Source organism: Miscanthus floridulus, chromosome 8 (genome assembly GCF_019320115.1).
Source record: "Miscanthus floridulus cultivar M001 chromosome 8, ASM1932011v1, whole genome shotgun sequence".
In the NCBI taxonomy this organism is placed as follows: domain Eukaryota; kingdom Viridiplantae; phylum Streptophyta; class Magnoliopsida; order Poales; family Poaceae; genus Miscanthus; species Miscanthus floridulus.
Window position 1 is genome coordinate 74,384,017 of NC_089587.1, and position 19,398 is coordinate 74,403,414.

Here is a 19,398-nt window from a genome sequence, read left to right on the forward strand (position 1 = left end):
AAACACACAAGTATGTATTTTTCTATCAGCTACTATAGGATGTGGTCAAGGAGTAAAGTCACACACTCTCAAGCGTCTTACCACGGTCTTACAAGTGTTCTTACTAAAACAATAGGCGGTGCAATCGGTCGGTGACTGTGATACCATTGTAGCTTGAGTGTAACAGTTGCAAGGCGAACCTGTACTTGGTTAGAAGAAAGTAGAGCTTGGACATGCACAATATAGTAGCAAGGAATAGCAATAATTTAATTCAGAAATTGCAAGATTGAAAAGTAGTCCTAAGCTAGTCTATGTCGCTAGCCTAGACTCGTCCTAGACCTAGTTCAACAAGCAACAATATCTCAGCACAAGGACTAAACAGGATGCAAGCACTTCTAAACTCTTTCTTCACTTTCTTTTTCCTCTTCTTTTTTTATTAGGTGCGGCTCATTTTCACCTCTTTGCCTTTTTTGTGTGGCTTTTTTTTCTTGCACGTATTGCCTTTTGCTTTTTTTATTTCTTTTTTTATTCTCTTTTACCAGGAGTGCCGCAAGGTATAAGCTTCAAATATATCTTGCAGTATACAAACTAATGAGACGCAAGACTCAAATCCTAAGGATCAAAGGTAGCACGATGTCCAAGCTTCCAAAAGTAGCTATCCAAAAACCAAATGTGTATGCCAAGGAAGAATCCAAATTGAATGCAAGCTTCCTATTCTTTCTCTTCTCCTTTACGTGCTACCGCCTATTTCCTATTTCTTTTCCTTCGAATGATCACACGTTCTCACATATATGGATGGTAAACCTTACGACCTCTTTTTTTCTCACCGAAAACAACAACAACATGTTTTCTTTTTCTTCAACATAAAAAAAACAGGACTGAGTTGTAAAGAACTAAAGATCTAGAACAAAACCTAAAATGACGAACACAACGATATAACAAGGGACAACCGTTCAATAAAGCAAACTGAAATTATAATATTACAATGGCACAAAGGGGCTATAGGACAAGAAATTTGTGGTATATATATATATATATATATATAGCTTTTTGTGGACTCTAGGTAAAGCAAAAATAGTAACAATCTAAAGGGGAAAAACAAAGTTATACCTAACGGGCAACAAAGGCTCTGATACCACCTGATGTAGACAAGGCCCGATCTTCTGATAGGTACAATAGCGTCGATTGGTGGAGACTCGACGTTCACGATCTAAGCTTCGAACAAAGACTGATTTGGACCTTCATAACCATTACACCACTACTCCATTGGTTGTCAACCACGTGAACGTGATTAACCTCGCTGAGAAGCCTTTCCTGCAAGCAAATCGAGAATACAAGCAAGAACGGGATGAACGCAGTCTGAAATTGCAAATAAATATGAGGCTTATGATAATGAGAAAGAGTTTAGGTCTTTATTCAAAAGGACTAATCGCCATAGGTGAATAAGATCAAGAACCGGGGCCCTGGTTCACAGCAAGCGGCCTTGGCGGCACAGTTACAGCAAAATGACGTCTGTTTTACAAGGAAATAAAGAACTAAACAAACTCAAACTCTAAGGAGAGAGATGACTGCTAATTATAGAGCCTTAGACGTCACCCCCTGGACGCGTCCCCTAATGGGCCCAAACACGATACACGGTCCAACGGACCAAAAGACGGTGTCGCAGCACCCTGGTAGATTTAGGACACTGACTTGTTTCAATGATTACTATTGATTCTGAAAGGCTTTTGATGCAAGACCACTTGCATTGGCTTCCTTATCTAATTAGCTTTCCATCTATATGTGGATCGTCGAAAACGGACATCGTATGCGACCTGGGCATCGCTTTTAGTACGTTCTGCTCCTGGACTTCGAGACGGGCTCAAACTTGAGTTGCTTTGGGCCTCTACCTCGAGGACTGGAACCGAATTAGCCTCGGACCTCCTTCTTGACTTGGACACCCTTGCTGGCCTCATACCCCTCCATACCATGTGCCAAACATGGTCATATGCATGGGTGTCATGTCCTCATTAGCGCGTGCACGCCCACCGTCTCTGCGATGCTCGATCTCTTGGTCGAGCTCCGCGTGCTCCTGCTCTAGCTAGAGTCATGCATCCTCGAGTTCCCTATGCCGCACCTTTAGCGGCTCCACCCGCAAGTGAGGTGGGGTCCCTGTGTCTCCCTCGACCTCATTATCGAGGTCATTTGGTGGGGTAGCCCCTCCCTCGTGGACGCTTTCAACGTGTCCCTTGGGGGTACTTGCCATAAAACATTCTCACGAGGGGTGATGGCCCCCCTGCCGAAGTCAGAGTCAGAGAGCGATTCTAAATCTTCCACGAGAAGGTCATGGAAAGATTCCACGACATATTTGGTCATCCCCATGAACTCGTCATTTGTAGGGGATGGGTGCTTGCGCTGCGCCACGAGGCGGCCAACGGTCTCTACGGCGTTGCGTAGACTGAACGAGAACGTTGTCGGGGTGCTTCGGATGAGGTATTCCGGGGAGAGCAGTTTCCCTCCGACAAGATGCGTCATGACATTGGCGACGAGAAGGTGAGCCAGCGTAGGTCCTCTCGGGACGGTCGGGGTCCTAGGAAGCCATCGAGCGTAGGTCCTCCTATAATCGAAGCCGAGGAGCTGGTCGCTTCGAGGGCATAGGCCTTCGGCGCGTGCAAGTGTAGCTCCACAAGCGCCTCGACGATCGCGTCGAGGCCGGTGGAGTGGACAGGCTGGACAGCGGTGGGAGCCTACGCCAACCCTCCCTCTGTCATGACGATAAAGTCTAGATTCCTAAAGTGCACATGCGCACCCGGGACCCAACTGACATCATGACTAGCTATCTAAGGCCTGGTGTGGACGTCAAAATGCACAAAAATCCCCTACGTAGCGCGCCAACTATCGGTGTTTTGGATCACTGGCTAGTAATTTTGTATCTACGCGTCTAGCCCAGATGGTGTACTCGAGGGGATACAATAATTTATACTAGTTTAGATAGAATGTCCCTACGTCCAGTGTGCTGCAGCTCGTGTTACTGGCACTAGTTTGTAGTAGGGGTTTCAAATGGGTGAGAGAGGGAGCGAATCCTAGGTCTCTGATGGAAGGGTTGAAGAATGCTAAGAGTTTGTTCAGCCATGTGCTCGTTTTCCCTTCTTGGGGCATCCTGCTTCTCCTTTTATAGGTGACGGGGAAGGCGCATGTTACAGAGACAAAGAAAGAGAAAAGCAAGGGAGAAGAAGGCCACTGGGTCCTTCTTCTCCTTCATGTTGTCCCACCGATGCTGTAGATGGTGATAGGGATGGCTCGACATCGAGCTCCTATTCACTACTAGTGCCATGCCCTAGCATCATCAGTTGGTCGTGGTGTTCCATCACATCCCAGCGGACAGCGTGGTGAACCAATGTGCCTGTCAGCGGCCGTATGGGGAGTAGGCAGCACAGCGACCACGCACCCATCACTGTGTGTGATGTGAACCCCCAAGCGTGGTCGGACGTGGCCATGGGTCACGTCGAGACATGCCCGCTTCCCTCCTGGTGTTAGAAGTTTGACCCCGGGGTCGTACCCTTAGACCCGTAGTGGTTGGAGATGGTATGAGTCCCCGTCGGGCGAGATAGAGCCCATGCCCTAGGGGTCGGGTAGGACAGAGTTTGTGCCCTCAGGGTCAGGTGAAATGGCTCCCATACCCTTAGGGTCAAGTGACATGGGCCCGTGCCTGAGGGGTCGGGCGAGACGGAGCCCGTGCCCTTAGGGTTGGGCGAGATGGCTCCCATACCCTCAGGGTCGGGCGACATGGGGCCTGGGCCCTCAAGGTCGAGCGAGATAGAGACCGTCCCTTTGGGGTCGATCGAGACTAAAGTACATTCTTGATTATCTAGGCGAGTTGTCATCCACGGTCCTCAGATCCCTTCTTTGGGTATCCCTAATACCGTTACCCGGCAATTAGGCTCCGAATAAAGTGTTGTTCACCACTATTCATTGTAATGCTTGATTGTTGTTTCTTTCACAGAGCATATATTTAGTTCCTGAAGAACTTGAAGATGAAGCAGACCGTGTATTTGAGAAATATGCACAGACCTAATGCAAGAATATGATGTACCCAGCTCGTTCAGATGCTATCAAGTATTACTATCGGGAAATCATAAAAAGCCCAAAGTCTGATTCATTTGCCTATGCCAAATTAATGACTTTTGAAGAATACATTCAATGCAAGCATGATTGGTTCACTGAAGAAGCTTGGGAGTCCATTTATAAGTATTGGTGCTCTGCTGAATACCTAAAGAGAAGGAAGCTTGGGCAAGACTCTCGAAAAAAACCTGATGGCACTCAAAATAGGGGTGGTTCTAGGCCATTAGTTGAGACTCAACAATATCTGGTAATCTCCTTTCTCACAATCCACTTCTGAATAACTTTAAATTTTTCAAAAGCATCAACATTGGTCACTTCTTTTATGCCTTGAAGGAAGCAAAGCATGGATCTGGGAAGGGCACTCTAATAAATGCTTTTTCCTTCATGAAATCCGGCCTTAAGAATTGTGATGCCAACGGGAATGCTGGCCCAATTCCAGAATGGACAAAGAGACTTGTTGTATGTATCAAAATTTTGTATCTAGTTTCATGTTTTTCCATTTGTAGTTTGTGACTAATAATTGTTGTTATTTCTAGGATGACGACAATGAAGCATTGCAAGAAAAGTATCTAGAGAACTGGCAAGAGCAACCTTTTGATGGTCAAATTGCATATAATATTGGTTGTGGCTTGCCCCATGGTTGTCTTGCAATAGGAGATGGTGCTGTCAAGAAGGGTACAATAATTGATGCTGCTAAGGCAAGTGGGAGAAGTCCAGCAACCTCAAGGGCTTTTCAAAATCTGATGGCAAGATATGAGGAGTCAGTTGCAACCGTCGGTCGCTTAGCTCAACAAAATGCTGCCTTGGCTCAACAAAATGCCACATTGACTCAAGATGTGAAGTGTAATGGTCGTGTACTTGAGGTAAAATTTTATTTTGGCGCACTATCTGACTATAGTTGGAGATAGAAAAACTAATCATGTTGGTAATTCTTCACTTGCAGCTCATTATTAACCAAGTACAGATAGAGATACCACCTGACCTACTTTAGGAAAAAGAAAATGAGATGGTAAGATTAAATGTTAAACTATTTTCACTCTATCCAACTGAATAATCATGTGTTTTTTTGTGATCAATATGTTCCTTTCATAGTGAAACATTTGTAACCTTTATTTGGACATATGAGCATTCATATTCATGATCCATATTAAGTTATCACATTATCATACTTTAAATATATGTTTTTTGTGATCTGTATGTTCCTTTCATAGTTAATGATTTTTGGAATTTATATGGTCCACATATTATCATGAATGGTCCTATTTATTTTGTTTTGGATATACTAAGGTTCTGATATCCGAGCTTTCATTAGGCACCAGTTCTATTACTACTTCCGTCCTGAAATCTGAGTTTACAGAAAATTGTTCAAACTTAAAATATAGTTTGACTTAGGACAGACTCAAATCCCTTATATTTTAGGACGGAGGTAGTACCGCGATTGAAATAATTTACACACCAGGGCCAGAATAAGTGAAGAAGAAAAGCCATGAAAAACACTTTTTTTTTACAAAGTTAGCTGTTATAGACTCCTTTGTTGGACGCACCTATAGGTGTCGATCACGCCAGCCAGCAGTCCCAAGCCGTGGCTAGGCTGGACTCTTTAGTAGATTAGATTGGTTAAGAGATTAGATTGGAGTTTGTTTAGGAAAGTGCACCTATACTATAAAGGGGCACCTTAGGAGATTGTAATCGTTATCGAAGGAGTAAACTCTCCCTGGTTATCGGGTGGGAGTTTCCCTTCGACGGTGGCGTCAAGCGCTTTAGCCACGCCCACCGGAGAAGAACCCACCGCCGACGTTCCTCGCTACCCCATGTCCGGCACCTTCAATCCTGCGGCCATGGATGCCAAGTTGGATCGCATCTTGGGCCAGCTCACCACCATGAACCACCGACTCGACTCCCAGGATGCCCACCTAGCACGCGTGGAGACGGGGAAACAAAAAAGAATTCAAGACAAATCAAATATTCAAATACATACCACACCATGGATGATAGAGTGCCCAATAATGGGTTGGTTTTCCTCTGTTTCCTGATCTGGGAGATTCTTGCAGCCAGAATAGAATGGTGTTTCCAGGACACGTTGTGGAGCATAAGACCATCTAGCACGCCCAAACACATTTGTATAGTCAGTGCGACTCATCTCAATTACCTTTTCCTTATAAATAGAATGTGCATAGCTTTCCTCAGTAGCCAGGAATCTGAATGTTCAAGGAGCGATATAATGTGAGCATTACCTATGCAAACTACAAATAAAAGGCTCTGTGTTGATATATTCTCGTATCAAAATACAAGAGACTAAGAGAATACCTTGTTCCTAAGCAAACACCTTGAGCACCAAGTGCCAATGCAGCAACATAGCCACGACCATCTACAATTCCCCCAGCAGCAATAACTGGAATGCCAGAGTCCGAAACAAGATCTACTACTCTTGGCAACAGTGGAATCAATCCTACCTGCTTTTCCAAATACAAGCTGACTGAGAGAATATTCATGAGAAAAGGCAATTAAAAGGACACAGACTATAAGAGCATGTTATGCTACTAGAGCATGTTAGCCATGAACCCATGATTTACAAACAGCATGAATAAGCAAACACCGCACCCATAATGTTGCGCCACTACACAATACACGGACATTGTCGTCATAGAAAAGAAAGGATACCTTGGTGATATTTATCATTTGTTGTGATTGCTGATTACTTACAAGTGCATCATGCGTTTGTTATAGATAAAACTTTCAGTCCTAGAGGACTTTTACTGGAAATCAGAAAGTCTTTCTCTGATGACATCCTTCGCTTCAGCGACCAGCCTTCTGACAACTTCGCCGGCTGGTATGATCTCTGTGATTAACCCAACACTCTGACCTGCGTACATGACCATGCTACGGATATCACCTGTCGAGGTGGGGTTTGGAGCAATACCAGCAAATCGATGAATATCCTTGTGCTGGAAACAGACATTTCTGCTTAGTAGCCCATTCCTTTTTTGAGATGCATAGTAAAAACATGTGATTCAAGTTGCAATAGCCGAGCTACTATACATAGTGAGATCCATCATGTGCAGTGTATTAACGTTTGGCTTCCACTAAAACCTTTTGGTTCAAGGAAAAATAGATTAAATACTATGAGCCAATAATTAGTTCAAAGAATGGCAAATAGTCCACGCTGAGATACCACGAATCCAGATGCAAAAGTAAAATAGCTTTATGCTTTACCACACCGCTACAACTACTGACTTGAACGCAACCATGGATATCCAGTACTAGAAAAACAGCATTATAAGCAACCATTTTGATTCAAAGCAAAGTAGCTAATTACCAACTCTCACCATGTCCCAAGGTACATTTAGCAGAATGATGCTCATTCATGAAAACGTAACCTAAACAGAGAACCGATTTTTTGACTGATGAAAACCTAAAAGGAAGTTTTGAGGTTTATCATATTGAATAATTCTTTTTTTCGCAAATACGCAGGAGAATATTGAACAAATATAATTCTGCGTACTATTGTGGCTATTTTAATATGGCTGCCAGAGTTCATGTATTTTGTTTGCAACGAGGCTACTAAGGTTCTGATATCCGAGCTTTCATTAAGCACCAGTTCTATTACTACTTCCGTCCTGAAATCTGACACAACAACAACAACAAAGCCTTTAAGTCCCAAACAAGTTGGGGTAGGCTAGAGTTGAAACCCAGCAGAAGCAATCAAGGTTCAGGCACATGAATAGCTATTTTCCAAGCACTCCTATCTAAGGCTAAGTCTTTAGGTATATTCCATCCTTTCAAGTCTCCTTTTATTGCCTCTACCTAAGTCAACTTCGGTCTTCCTCTGCCTCTCTTCACGTTACTATCCTGGCTTAGGATTCCACTATGCACCGGTGCCTCTGGAGGTCTCCATTGGACATGTCCAAACCATCTTAACCGGTGTTGGACAAGCTTTTCCGTCCTCAAAATCTAAGTTTACAGAAAAATGTTCAAACTTAAAATATAGTTTGACTTAGGACAGCCTCAAATCCCTTATATTTTAGGACGGAGGTAGTATCGCGATTGAAATAATTTACACACCAGGGCCAGAATAAGTGAAGAAGAAAAGCCATGAAAAACACTTTTTTTTTACAAAGTAAGCTGTTATAGACTCCTTTGTTGGACGCACCTATAGGTGTCGATCGCGCCAGCCAGCAGGCCCAAGCCGTGGCTAGGCTGGACTCTTTAGTAGATTAGATCAGGGAGAGATTAGATTGGTTAAGAGATTAGATTGGAGTTTGTTTAGGAAAGTGCACCTATACTATAAAGGGGCACCTTAGGAGATTGTAATCGTTATCGAAGAAGGAGTAAACTCTCCCTGATTATCGGGTGGGAGTTTCCCTTCGACGGTGGCGTCGAGCGCTTCAGCTGCGCCCACCGGAGAAGAACCCACCGCCGACGTTCCTCGCTAACCCTTGCGCTCCAATTCCCAGTCCAGACTTCTCCACTCTCCTCTCCGTTCACCTCATCGCAGGCGCCGTATCAATTTGGTATCGGAGACCTTCACGGGTGCATCGACTACCATGTCTGGCACCTTCGATCCTGCGGCCATGGATGCTAAGTTGGATCGCATCTTGGGCCAGCTCACCACCATGAACAACCGACTCGACTCCCATGATGCCCACCTAGCACGCGTGGAGACGGGGAAACAAAAAAAAATTCAAGACAAATCAAATATTCAAATACATACCACACCATGGATGATAGAGTGCCCAATAATGGGTTGATTTTCCTCTATTTCCTGATCTGGGAGATTCTTGCAGCCAGAATAGAATGGTGTTTCCAGGACACGTTGTGGAGCATAAGACCATCTAGCACGCCCAAACACATTTGTATAGTCAGTGCGACTCATCTCAATTACCTTTTCCTTATAAATAGAATGTGCATAGCTTTCCTCAGTAGCCAGGAATCTGAATGTTCAAGGAGCGATATAATGTGAGCATTACCTATGCAAACTACAAATAAAAGGCTCTGTGTTGATGTATCCTCGTATCGAAATACAAGAGACTAAGAGAATACCTTGTTCCTAAGCAAACACCTTGAGCACCAAGTGCCAATGCAGCAACATAGCCACGACCATCTACAATTCCCCCAGCAGCAATAACTGGAATGCCAGAGTTCGAAACAAGATCTACTACTCTTGGCAACAGTGGAATCAATCCTTCCTGCTTTTCCAAATAGAAGCTGACCGAGAGAATATTCATGAGAAAAGGCAATTAAAAGGACACAGACTATAAGAGCATGTTATGCTACTAGAGACGAGACCATGGGCCCTAATCTGTATCAAGCCTTGCATATAGCACTTTAGCAGTAGCAAATACTGGCCGGTGGTATGCTTACTGAAAGATTGCCCAACAGTACTTCAACAAAGCTGAAGCTAATTGATTTACATTTACCTGACCAATTACATGACCCCCCCGCTTCACGCCCTTGAACAATTATTCCATCTACACCGGCTTCTTTAGCTTTTGTTGCCTCTTCAAGGCTGCCGACCTGTTTGGATATCAACAAAAAGTCTAAACTCAAGAAGCAATCAATTAAAACAATGTCATGAATTTACAAGGACTGGGGTTCTCATGCCACCATCACAAAGAAGCATGCACCTTTGTGGTCTCAAAAAAAAAAAACAAAGATTATTGTCCACTGATGAAATTTGCCATACCAAATGTTGCAAAAAATTGGCACAGCTTAGTTTGATTGTCAAATTGGTTGCACAATATTGGACAATTTTTTCAGTAAAAAATGAATACAAAATAAACATTTCCAGAAGCATGCCAAATTTCAAAAACCAACCATTGCAGAGCAGTAAAGACCTTAACACAGATTATGTACCTATTGTGCATCAAAACATTTCCACTGATGTTGAATTTTATGGCATGTATTGACTATTGATCAGGAGGATTTATGTATACAAGAATCACATCAAACAAACTCAAATAACATGTAAGGTATAGTTTTTAAAATTCTTAAAGGTAAACGACTTCCATTCCTTAGAAGAATTTCAATAAGCTTGCAAACATTTTTCTTGGGCACAAATATGTGTATGCAGAGACGAAGCAAAATAAATCATGTGTGCATTTCAAACATAATTGGCCCAGTCTTGATTTGAGAAATGGGAAGTTCCGCTAGAAATTAGACATGATAGCATGAAGACTCATTAAGGAAACATGAAGATTAGCCAGCCTAATTTGCAGAGATTTCACACGATATTGGGTCTACGATATTGTCATTTGCAGTTTGAAGTACTTATTTTGCTGCTCTATAAGAAAATTTTAATTGGACTTTTCAATGCTAACTCCCTGGACCCTGCTCCATTCCATGAGCACCACCGGTGCGACAGCCTAACCACGTTCGCGAAAACTCTATTTCCTCTTAAAAACTCTATTTTCTCTTAATGAAAAATGTGCCAAGGCACGGTTGTGAAAAAAAAAAAAAATTTGGTGTGACAGCCTAACCACACACATTGAGATAAACACTCCATCTTGGCATCACCCCTACCAACAGTTGGGATTTCTAAACTGTAAATCAACAACAATAGCACGACAGGCATATCACAATAGGTAAACTGGAAGTTTGGAACAATATCATGAGAGTATGAAGCAAGGATGGTTTTCCTTTTTTTCAATTATTGCATAAAAAATTGTCTCACCTGATGCAAAACCTTGACCCCGGCGCGGTGCGCCTCTTGGACCCACTCCCTGGGGAACTCACCCCAGTAGACCTGCAGCACTGCAAGCTTCTCCTCCAGCACGACCCTCAGGTTCTCCTCGTACGGGAACGGGAGCACGATGGCCGCCCCGAACGGCCTGGACGTCAGGCTCCTCGTCTTCCGTATCAGCTCCCTCACGTAATCCGGCGCCGGCTGCCGTGCAGTCAGCAGCGTAGCCAGCCATTGATCAGCTGAGATACAGTAATTAACAGAGGAAACATAATAGAAAACTGAAGAGAAGAAGAGGAAGGCGTGGGTACAAAGTCGGGGAGGCGGATAAGGCCGATGGCGCCGGCGTTGGCGACGGCGGCGGCGAGCTCGGGGCCGGAGATGTCGGGGCCCAGCGGCGCCTGCACGATGCCGTAGTCGAAGCCCAGGATGCCCCTCCACCCGTAACCCATCTACTAGCAGTAGTTCAGAGCTCACAGCTGCCTGTTCTCTGGTGGCGCTGCAAGTCTGCTGCGTTCGGGTAGCCGGGTACGAGACCGCGCGATGATTGGATGCGGCGGCAAGGCGAATGGTTGGGGATGGAGAGGACCAGAGTTGGTGGCGAGGCGCGGTCGGTTCGGCGGTCGGCGCTGTAGCTCCCCAGTCTACGACGGCGAGCTGCGCGGCGACGGGAGCCGTCCACGGCGCTCGGCGACAAGCGGTACGCCCGGCGCGGCCCTGGTCCTTTTGGAGGTTATTATTACGTGGCAAATCCACAATGAAAATGGGTCATTTTTTAAAGAAAAAAATTCCACAGCTTAATTCCTCGTGTCCGCCAAAAGGGTCCGACTCTGCAAATCCACGAGTCTCTGCTAACCACCAACTCCAGCTCTTAGCTGGGCTATCAATTGCTGTGACCATTGTCTTGATTATTCTAAAAAGGTTAAGTTCAATTTACACCCCCCAACTTGCAGCAAAATTCAGATTTCAACCTCGAACTTCAAAACCGGACAACTTTGGCCCTCCAACTCTAGGAAAAGTTCAACTTCTGGGCGGTTTTGCGGGTGAACAGTAAGTTTTGATATTTTCGGGAGCGCTGAAATTTTATATTATTTTTTCGAGCATCTTAACGTCCTCAAATGAAAAAACTCAAAACTACAAAGTTGTAGATCTCATCGAGGTCTACAATTTACATATAAAAATTATCTTCATCCGACATCGTATTGAAGGGTTTTCTATTTTTTGAAATTTGAGTCTCATCACGCGATAAAATATGGTGCTGAAATTTTATATTATTTTTTCGAGCATCTTACTGTCCTCAAATGAAAAAACTGAAAACTACAAAGTTGTAGATCTCATCGAGGTCTACAATTTACATATAAAAATTATCTTCATCCGACATCGTATTGAAGGGTTTTCTATTTTTTGAAATTTGAGTCTCATCACGTGACAAAATTGTTTCACTCGCGTGATAAGACTCAAATTTCAAAAAATAGAAAACCATTCAATACGATGTCGGATGAAGATAATTTTTATATGTAAATTGTAGACCTCGATGAGATCTACAACTTTGTAGTTTTCAGTTTTTTCATTTGAAGACAGTAAGATGCTCGAAAAAATAATATAAAATTTCAGCACCATATTTTATCGCGTGATGAGACTCAAATTTCAAAAAATAGAAAACCCTTTAATACGATTTCGGATGAAGATAATTTTTATATGTAAATTGTGAGAGTTGGAAGGCCAAAGTTGTCCGGTTTTGAAGTTCGAGGTTGAAATCCGAACTTTGCTGCAAGTTGGAGGGTGTAAATTGGACTTAACCCTTCTAAAAAAAATGACCCATGTGAGAGTTTATAGTTTCTACTACCCATTTGGAAAACTTAGTGACGGACAAAGTAAATTGGAATGCTGTCCAAAGTAAGGTTAGCTTACCCCCATACGAGAGGAGCTTACCCCTCCAGCCAGGAACTCCCCTTACATTGGAGTTGCCCTCAGAATTTGAACCCGTCACACCAACTGTACCACCAGTCCACCACATACGCTTAGCTCTGTGAACTGAGCAAAGTCATACAGAAAGGAAACCTATTCTCAAAAAGAAAAAAAATGCAATAGGGCAGAGGCCCTTCAGGGCTATGGGAAGACACTCCAAAAATATTATTACAGGTAGTATTCCATGACACTACATCAGCACAAAATTTTTGGCTGACAGAATACCTTTGGTAGTCTCATTTATTTTCATCAGTTTTTTACTTACAAATAGCACAAGAAACAAACCTTGGTACTCCCAAATATTCTGATTGGTGACTACTGACTACTCACAAATACTTCACACGTTCTAGCTTGCAGTTCAGGATGGATTTTACTGGTAACCAGAAAGCTTTTCTCTAATGACTTCCTTTGCTTCAGCGACTAGACTTTTGACAACTTCAGCAGCTGGTACGATCTCCTTGATTAGCCCAACACCCTGACCCGCATACATGGCCATGATGTCGATATCTCCTGTTGCCGTGGCGTTTGGAACAGTACCGGCAAACCGACGAATATCCTTGTGCTGGGGTCAGGAATTGTTGGTCAGTTGTCTATTTCCTAGTTTCAGATGCACAAGGACAAAGCATGCAATTGAAGTTGCAATAACTGATACACTGAACTACAGTACTGAGATCCATCATCTACAAATTGCATAATATATCAATATTTGCCTTCCTTTGAACAAAACAATCTGTGGTTAAAAGAAAGGCAAATATACTAATTACTATGAGCCAACTATTAGTTGAAAGAATGGCAAATGTCCAAGTCCAAGCTGAGATACCGCAAATCCAGATCGAGTAGGTTCTCAGGTTTGACCACCAATTATGCTACTGAGTGCTGACATAGACCTCAATAACCATTGCATATTCAACACTATAATCTACTATTTTGTTTGAAGGCAAGCAACTAATAGCCACCCTCCACTGTCCTGAGGTGAACTTAGCAGAATGATGTCCATTCCTCCCAAATCGTAGCATAACTAGAAGAACCATTTTCAGATGCATAATAACAACTAAGTAGGATTCCATAAACTAGGGTAGCCATTTCAAATTGGTTGCCTGAGTTTCAAAGCCACAGTTCTTTATATTGGATGCAAAAGTGAACAGTTATATACTGCTGCTTTGTGCTTCTGGCCTCTGAACTGGAGCAAACTCTTTTTTGCCAAGTGTTATTCTGTTTTATTTAACCTTTGGCATGCTGAATTTCATGTCCTTTTTGTATGATTGTGTCGAGCAGACAACCTAGAGTTACCGGTCAAACAATTTCATGGTTACAACTATATATGGCTCACATTTCTTTTTTGCAACTAGATTACTAAGGGTCTAACGCTGTGTGCTCCAGTTCTTTACTATTTAAGCCTGCAAATAAATGAAATAATTTGTGCGGCTGTCTAGAAGAAGTGAACAGAAAAGACACGAAAATGGATGCAACTGCTAAATTCAGAATGGGTGAACAAATTCAAGGCATATCAAATATCCAAATGCATACCACGCCATGGATGATAGAGTGGCCTATGATGGGTTGATTTTCCTCTGTTTCCTGATCTGGGAAATTATTCTTCCACTCAGCATAGAAGGGTGTTTCCAGGACACGTTGTGGAGCATCAGGCCATCTAGCACGTCCGAATATATTTGTGTAGTCTGTGTGACTCATCTCGATTAGCTTTTGCTTATAAATAGGATGCGCAAAGCTTTCCTTGGTAGCAACGAACCTGAATGTTCAAGAACCGTTGTAATGTAAGCATAAGAAATTAAGATTATGCAAACTATAATGAAAAGGCTCTGTTCTGGTATATCCTCAGTACAAGTGACCGAGATAATACCTAGTTCCTAAACAAACACCTTGGGCACCAAGTGCCAATGCGGCAACATAGCCACGTCCGTCTACAATTCCCCCAGCGGCGATAACTGGAATGCCCGAGTCTGAAACAAGATCTACTACTCTTGGCAACAGCGGAAATAGTCCTTCCTGTTTTTCCAAATAGAAGCTGATTGAGAGAACATTCATGAAAAAAGACAATTAAAAGGACACAAGCTATAAATGCATGCTATGCTTTTAGAGATAAGAAGATACAGGGGCCCTAAGCTAGGAAGTTGAATCAAGCCCTGCATATGGTATTTTTACTGAAATCTGCATAGTGGCAGCAAAATGCTGCTCTGCATTCCACAGGATGGTGAAGATTCTAAATGCATAAATGATTGCATAAGCAGAAGGTGTGGTGAAAGATTGCCCAACGGTGTTAAAACAAAGCAGAAACCAGAAACCAGCTGGGAATTACCTGACCAATTACATGACCCCCTGCTTCACGTCCCTGAACAATGATTCCATCTACACCGGCTTCTTTAGCTTTAGCTGCCTCCTCAAGGCTGCCGACCTGTTCAGATATCAACAAAAATCATGAAACCATCAATCACAACAATGTCAATAATTTACACAAAATGGAGTTCTCATATCAGCATGAACAGGCAGCATTCACTTCTGTGGACTCAAAGAAAAAAACAAGTGTTACTGGCCACGGACAAAATATTCCCTGCCAAGGTTGCCAAAACTTGGCACAGCCTTTTATTCTAATCGTCAAATTGGTTGCCCAATATAATGTTGGCACAATTCTGGCAAGAAAATAAAGTATGAAGTAAACAGGAAGAGAACTTGCCAAATTTCGACAAGCATTGCATAGCAGTAACGCCACAGATCATCACATCATGTGGTAGTGCCTGCTATGCACCAGATCATTTCCCACTGAGGGTGATGCATCAGGTTGATAGTGGCCCCACTTGTATCATCATTTGCACTTTGGCATGTTTAACATTTGGCACTGTGTGCTTTGAGCATTGTTATCGGAAAATCCAATGCACCCCTGATAGGACTAGATGCCCTACCGGTGTTACTGTGTAGGTTATAGGGGTGGAAGAGAGGAGGACGTGGTCTGTATTCTCGACGCCGGCGAGGGGCCGTGGCGGCGAGAGCGCGGCGGCTGCTGCTGCAGCCCTAGAATCCCCGTGGTGCTACAGTAGCGGCGGCACAGTTCACACGAGCCACAGCAGGAGGTGGCTAGGGTTAGGAAATCCCGGCTCCCTTCAGGAAGCCGGAAACAATTCTTGTTTCTGCTTAATTATAACTGATATAGGGTTATCTTTTTATAGAGATGACTGACTTGACCCCTAAGAAAATATCATAACCGAATCAATCTAACATATCTCTTTTCTAATAAACCAAACCAATCTAATCTTCACGTGCTACAAGTGCCATGGAGGAAGTTGTGCGTGGAGCCGGTGTCGAGTAGCGCCAACAGCCGCTCCCCTTTAACCATCACCGGGAGTAGCATCGTATTGTCCGTGCGCATCCCTACAAGTGCGTGTAGAGAGACCACGAAAGCATTAGCGGCCGCAGGCTCCTGGGCGTCCGGAGCCGCGGGGTTGGCGACGTCATCCATCGCCGCGGCATCCCCCAGCCCGTCATCGATGTAGTCGTCCGATTCGAGGTAGAAGAGCCGTGGGCACACGTGGCCGCGGACGTAGGGCTCATCACAGTTGAAGCAAAGCCCTTGTTGACGCCGCTCCAGTTGCTCGTCCGGCGTGAGGCGGCGGAACTGGCGCACCGGGGGCGCCCCGTTCGCCGCTGCTGGTCCGCCCCCTGGGGGCACAGGGGCTCCAACTGGAGGAGCACCCACGCCTGGCACGCGCGGGGGAAGGCCAGGCCACTGAGGAGGTCGGGCGCCCTGCTGCAGAGGCGCTGGAGGCATGGCCGCCGCGCGACGCTCGAATGCCCGGGCCAAATACATGGCGGTCTGAAGGTCGGGTGGATCCCGCATCTCGACGTCGACCTTGATGTGCTCGGGGAGGCCACCCACGAACAGTTCCGCCTTCTGGCGAGGATTGAGGTCGCGAGCATGGCAGAGCACGACATTATAGCGGTCCGAATACTCCTGGACCGATGACTGGAAGGGTAGCCGGGCGAGCTCGGCCAGCCGCGTGCCGTGTGTTGGGGGGCCAAAACGGAGCTGGCACAGGTCGCGGAAGCGTTCCCAGGTCGGCATGCCTTCATCTTGTTCCAGCGCATAGTACCAAGTTTGAGCAGCGCCGCGAAGGTGGTACGAAGCTAGCCATGTGTGATCCGAAGCCAATGTTCGCTGGCCGCGGAAAAACTGCTCGCAGTAGTTGAGCCAATTGAGCGGATCAACGGCGCCGTCGAACGTCGGGAACTCCAGCTTGTAAAATTTGGGAGGGGCATGGGCGCCGTTGGGAGCAGCGGCAGACGAGTCCTCCGCGTATAGGGCACCGCCGGAGTACCCACCTCCACCGTAGACGAGGGTACCGTCCGTCCCTCCATAGCCTATGCCGCTGGTCGGGGGCGGCTGGCGCGCCCCGAAGGACGCCGCGACCGCGGCTGCCGACGGTGTAGGGATCGTGGCCATCGTGTACATGGGCGGAGACTGCGAGGCCGGCCACCGCAGCATGTGGAGGGGCACCCCCGTCCCGCTGGTCTGGGGCATGCCGTAGGGGAAGATCGCCTGCAGCTGCGATAGCTGTGGAGGTGGTGGTGGTGCCGGCTATTGTGGAGGGGGAGGTGGTGGGATGAGGGCGGCCAGGGTCGCCTGCATGGCCGCCATGCCGCTGGCAATCGCAGCCACGTCGGCGGCCAAAGATTCCAACGTCAGGGGCGCTCCCGAGGATGCGGACGACAACCCCGACGCAGCCGACGGCGCTGGCGCTGATGGCAGGGACAGGGAGGCAGAGGTGGACGGCGGCTGCGTGGATGTGGATGGAGGACCTGACAGCTCTGATACCAGGCTGATAGAACTAGATGCCCTACCGGTGTTACTGCGTAGGTTATATGGGTGGAAGAGAGGAGGACGTGGTCTGTATTCTCGACGCCGGCGAGGGGCCGTGGCGGCGAGAGCGCGGCGGCTGCTGCTGCCCTAGAATCCCCGTGGTGCTACAGTAGCGGCAGCACTGTTCACACGAGACACAGCAGGAGGCGGCTAGGGTTAGGAAATCCCGGCTCCCTTCAGGAAGCCGGAAACAATTCTTGTTTCTGCTTAATTATAACTGATACAGGGTTCTCTTTTTATAGAGATGACTGACTTGACCCCTAAGGAAATATCATAACCGTATCAATATAACATATCTCTTTCCTGATAAACCAAACCAATCTAATCTTCACGCGTGCCCTGGGCCGGCTCCACTTGCCAAAACATGGGCCTACACCTTGTATAATGGGTGCCAGTCATAACAACCCCACTCCCACGAATCAAGGCTCCGGCCGTGCTGGCAGCCTAACCACAGGCAAACACGATCCTATATAGTATCTCTCATTCTCTGGTCTCTGTCGCTACATCTAGGCATCACCCCTTCCACCCATAGTCCCATACGAATTCGTAATAAACAGTTGGAAGTAGAATGCCATAGAGTGTGAACTATGAAGTACTATGGATATATTTTTCCCAGTGATGAAATTGTCACTAATACTACTAATTGGATGATGATGATAATAACTGGCGCAGCTAACTAGCAATGGCGCGCACCTGATGCAAGACCTTAACTCCGGCGCGATGCGCCTCTTGGACCCTCTCCTTGGGGAAGTCCCCCCAGTAGACCTGCAGCACGGCGAGCTTCTCCTCGAGGACGACCCTGAGGTTCTCCTCGTGCGGGAAGGCCAGCACGATGGCCGCCCCGAACGGCTTGGACGTGAGGCTCCTGGTCTTCCGAATCAGCTCTCTGACGTGATCCGGCGCCGGCTGCGGTCAGCAACAAACAACGAAGCGGTTGATCAGCTCAGCGGGGCCGGGGACAGCACAGGAAGCAAAACTAGTACTCTCAAATTATTAAAGAGCACGGAAACAGTGGCTACCCACCCAGTCGGGGAGGCGGAGGAGGCCGATGGCGCCGGCGTTGGCGACTGCGGCGACGAGCTCGGGGCCGGAGATGTCGGGGCCGAGCGGCGCCTGCACGATGCCGTAGTCGAAGCCCAGGATGCCCCTCCACCCGGACGGCATCGCCATCTATCTCTCCAGACTCCAGAGCACGCAGGCAGAAGCGCACCACCTTCAACAGTCCACAGCCGGCAGCCGCCGATCCCTCCACGGCAGGAGGTGGGGGAGGGTTTAAAGTAGGGGCCCGCCTCGGCGGTAGGTCGCTGTAGCTTGCGGAGCGGACGAGACGGAAGCTGCGCTGCGGAGGTCCGTCCACGCCGCGCGGCGTCATGGGGGACGTCAAGGCGCCCGCTGCGCGCCGCCGCTTCGGGGGTCACGTGGCGAAATCGAACCAGAACCAGACAGTGTTGGAGTTGGAGTGGACAGGGGGCCAGCACCCAGCAGTAATTGGAAGTGGATTTGGTTTCTGCCATGGAGGATAGTGATCAGGAATCACCAGTAGGTGTCTTCTTCCACAGCAATCACAGCAATCAACAGTCCGCAGTCCCCACGTTCCATTCCAGGAGACGGCAGGTCCAGGTCCAGTTTCACTGAGAATTCAGAATTGAATTGAATTTGTCACGCATGTGAAATTCAACACCAACACATTGCATGGTACGAGTTGAGTTGAGCTGAGCTGAGCTTCAGATTGGAAAATCTCAGACGGGCAGGATGTACTGCAAACCCAATCCGCCATGTAAACGTAAAGAACGTAAATGGT

The 19,398-nt window shown here is 46.3% G+C and overlaps 1 protein-coding gene and 1 pseudogene across 1 annotated transcript; both read right to left on the minus strand.

The window, feature by feature from the left end:
* Window positions 1–5,444: 5,444 nt before the first annotated feature.
* On the minus strand, window positions 5,445–11,358 carry LOC136476697 (uncharacterized; annotated as a pseudogene).
* A 1,496-nt stretch (window positions 11,359–12,854) lies between these two features.
* On the minus strand, window positions 12,855–18,957 carry LOC136472604 (uncharacterized). The gene is made up of 6 exons (XM_066470308.1): window positions 18,621–18,957; window positions 18,291–18,503; window positions 15,045–15,140; window positions 14,589–14,734; window positions 14,255–14,477; window positions 12,855–13,289 (listed from the first exon to the last, which is right to left on the minus strand). Exons 1-6 carry the CDS (start codon window positions 18,765–18,767, stop codon window positions 13,098–13,100), a joined length of 1,017 nt encoding a protein of 338 aa, XP_066326405.1. The 5' UTR covers window positions 18,768–18,957; the 3' UTR covers window positions 12,855–13,097.
* Between the last annotated feature and the right edge of the window lie 441 nt (window positions 18,958–19,398).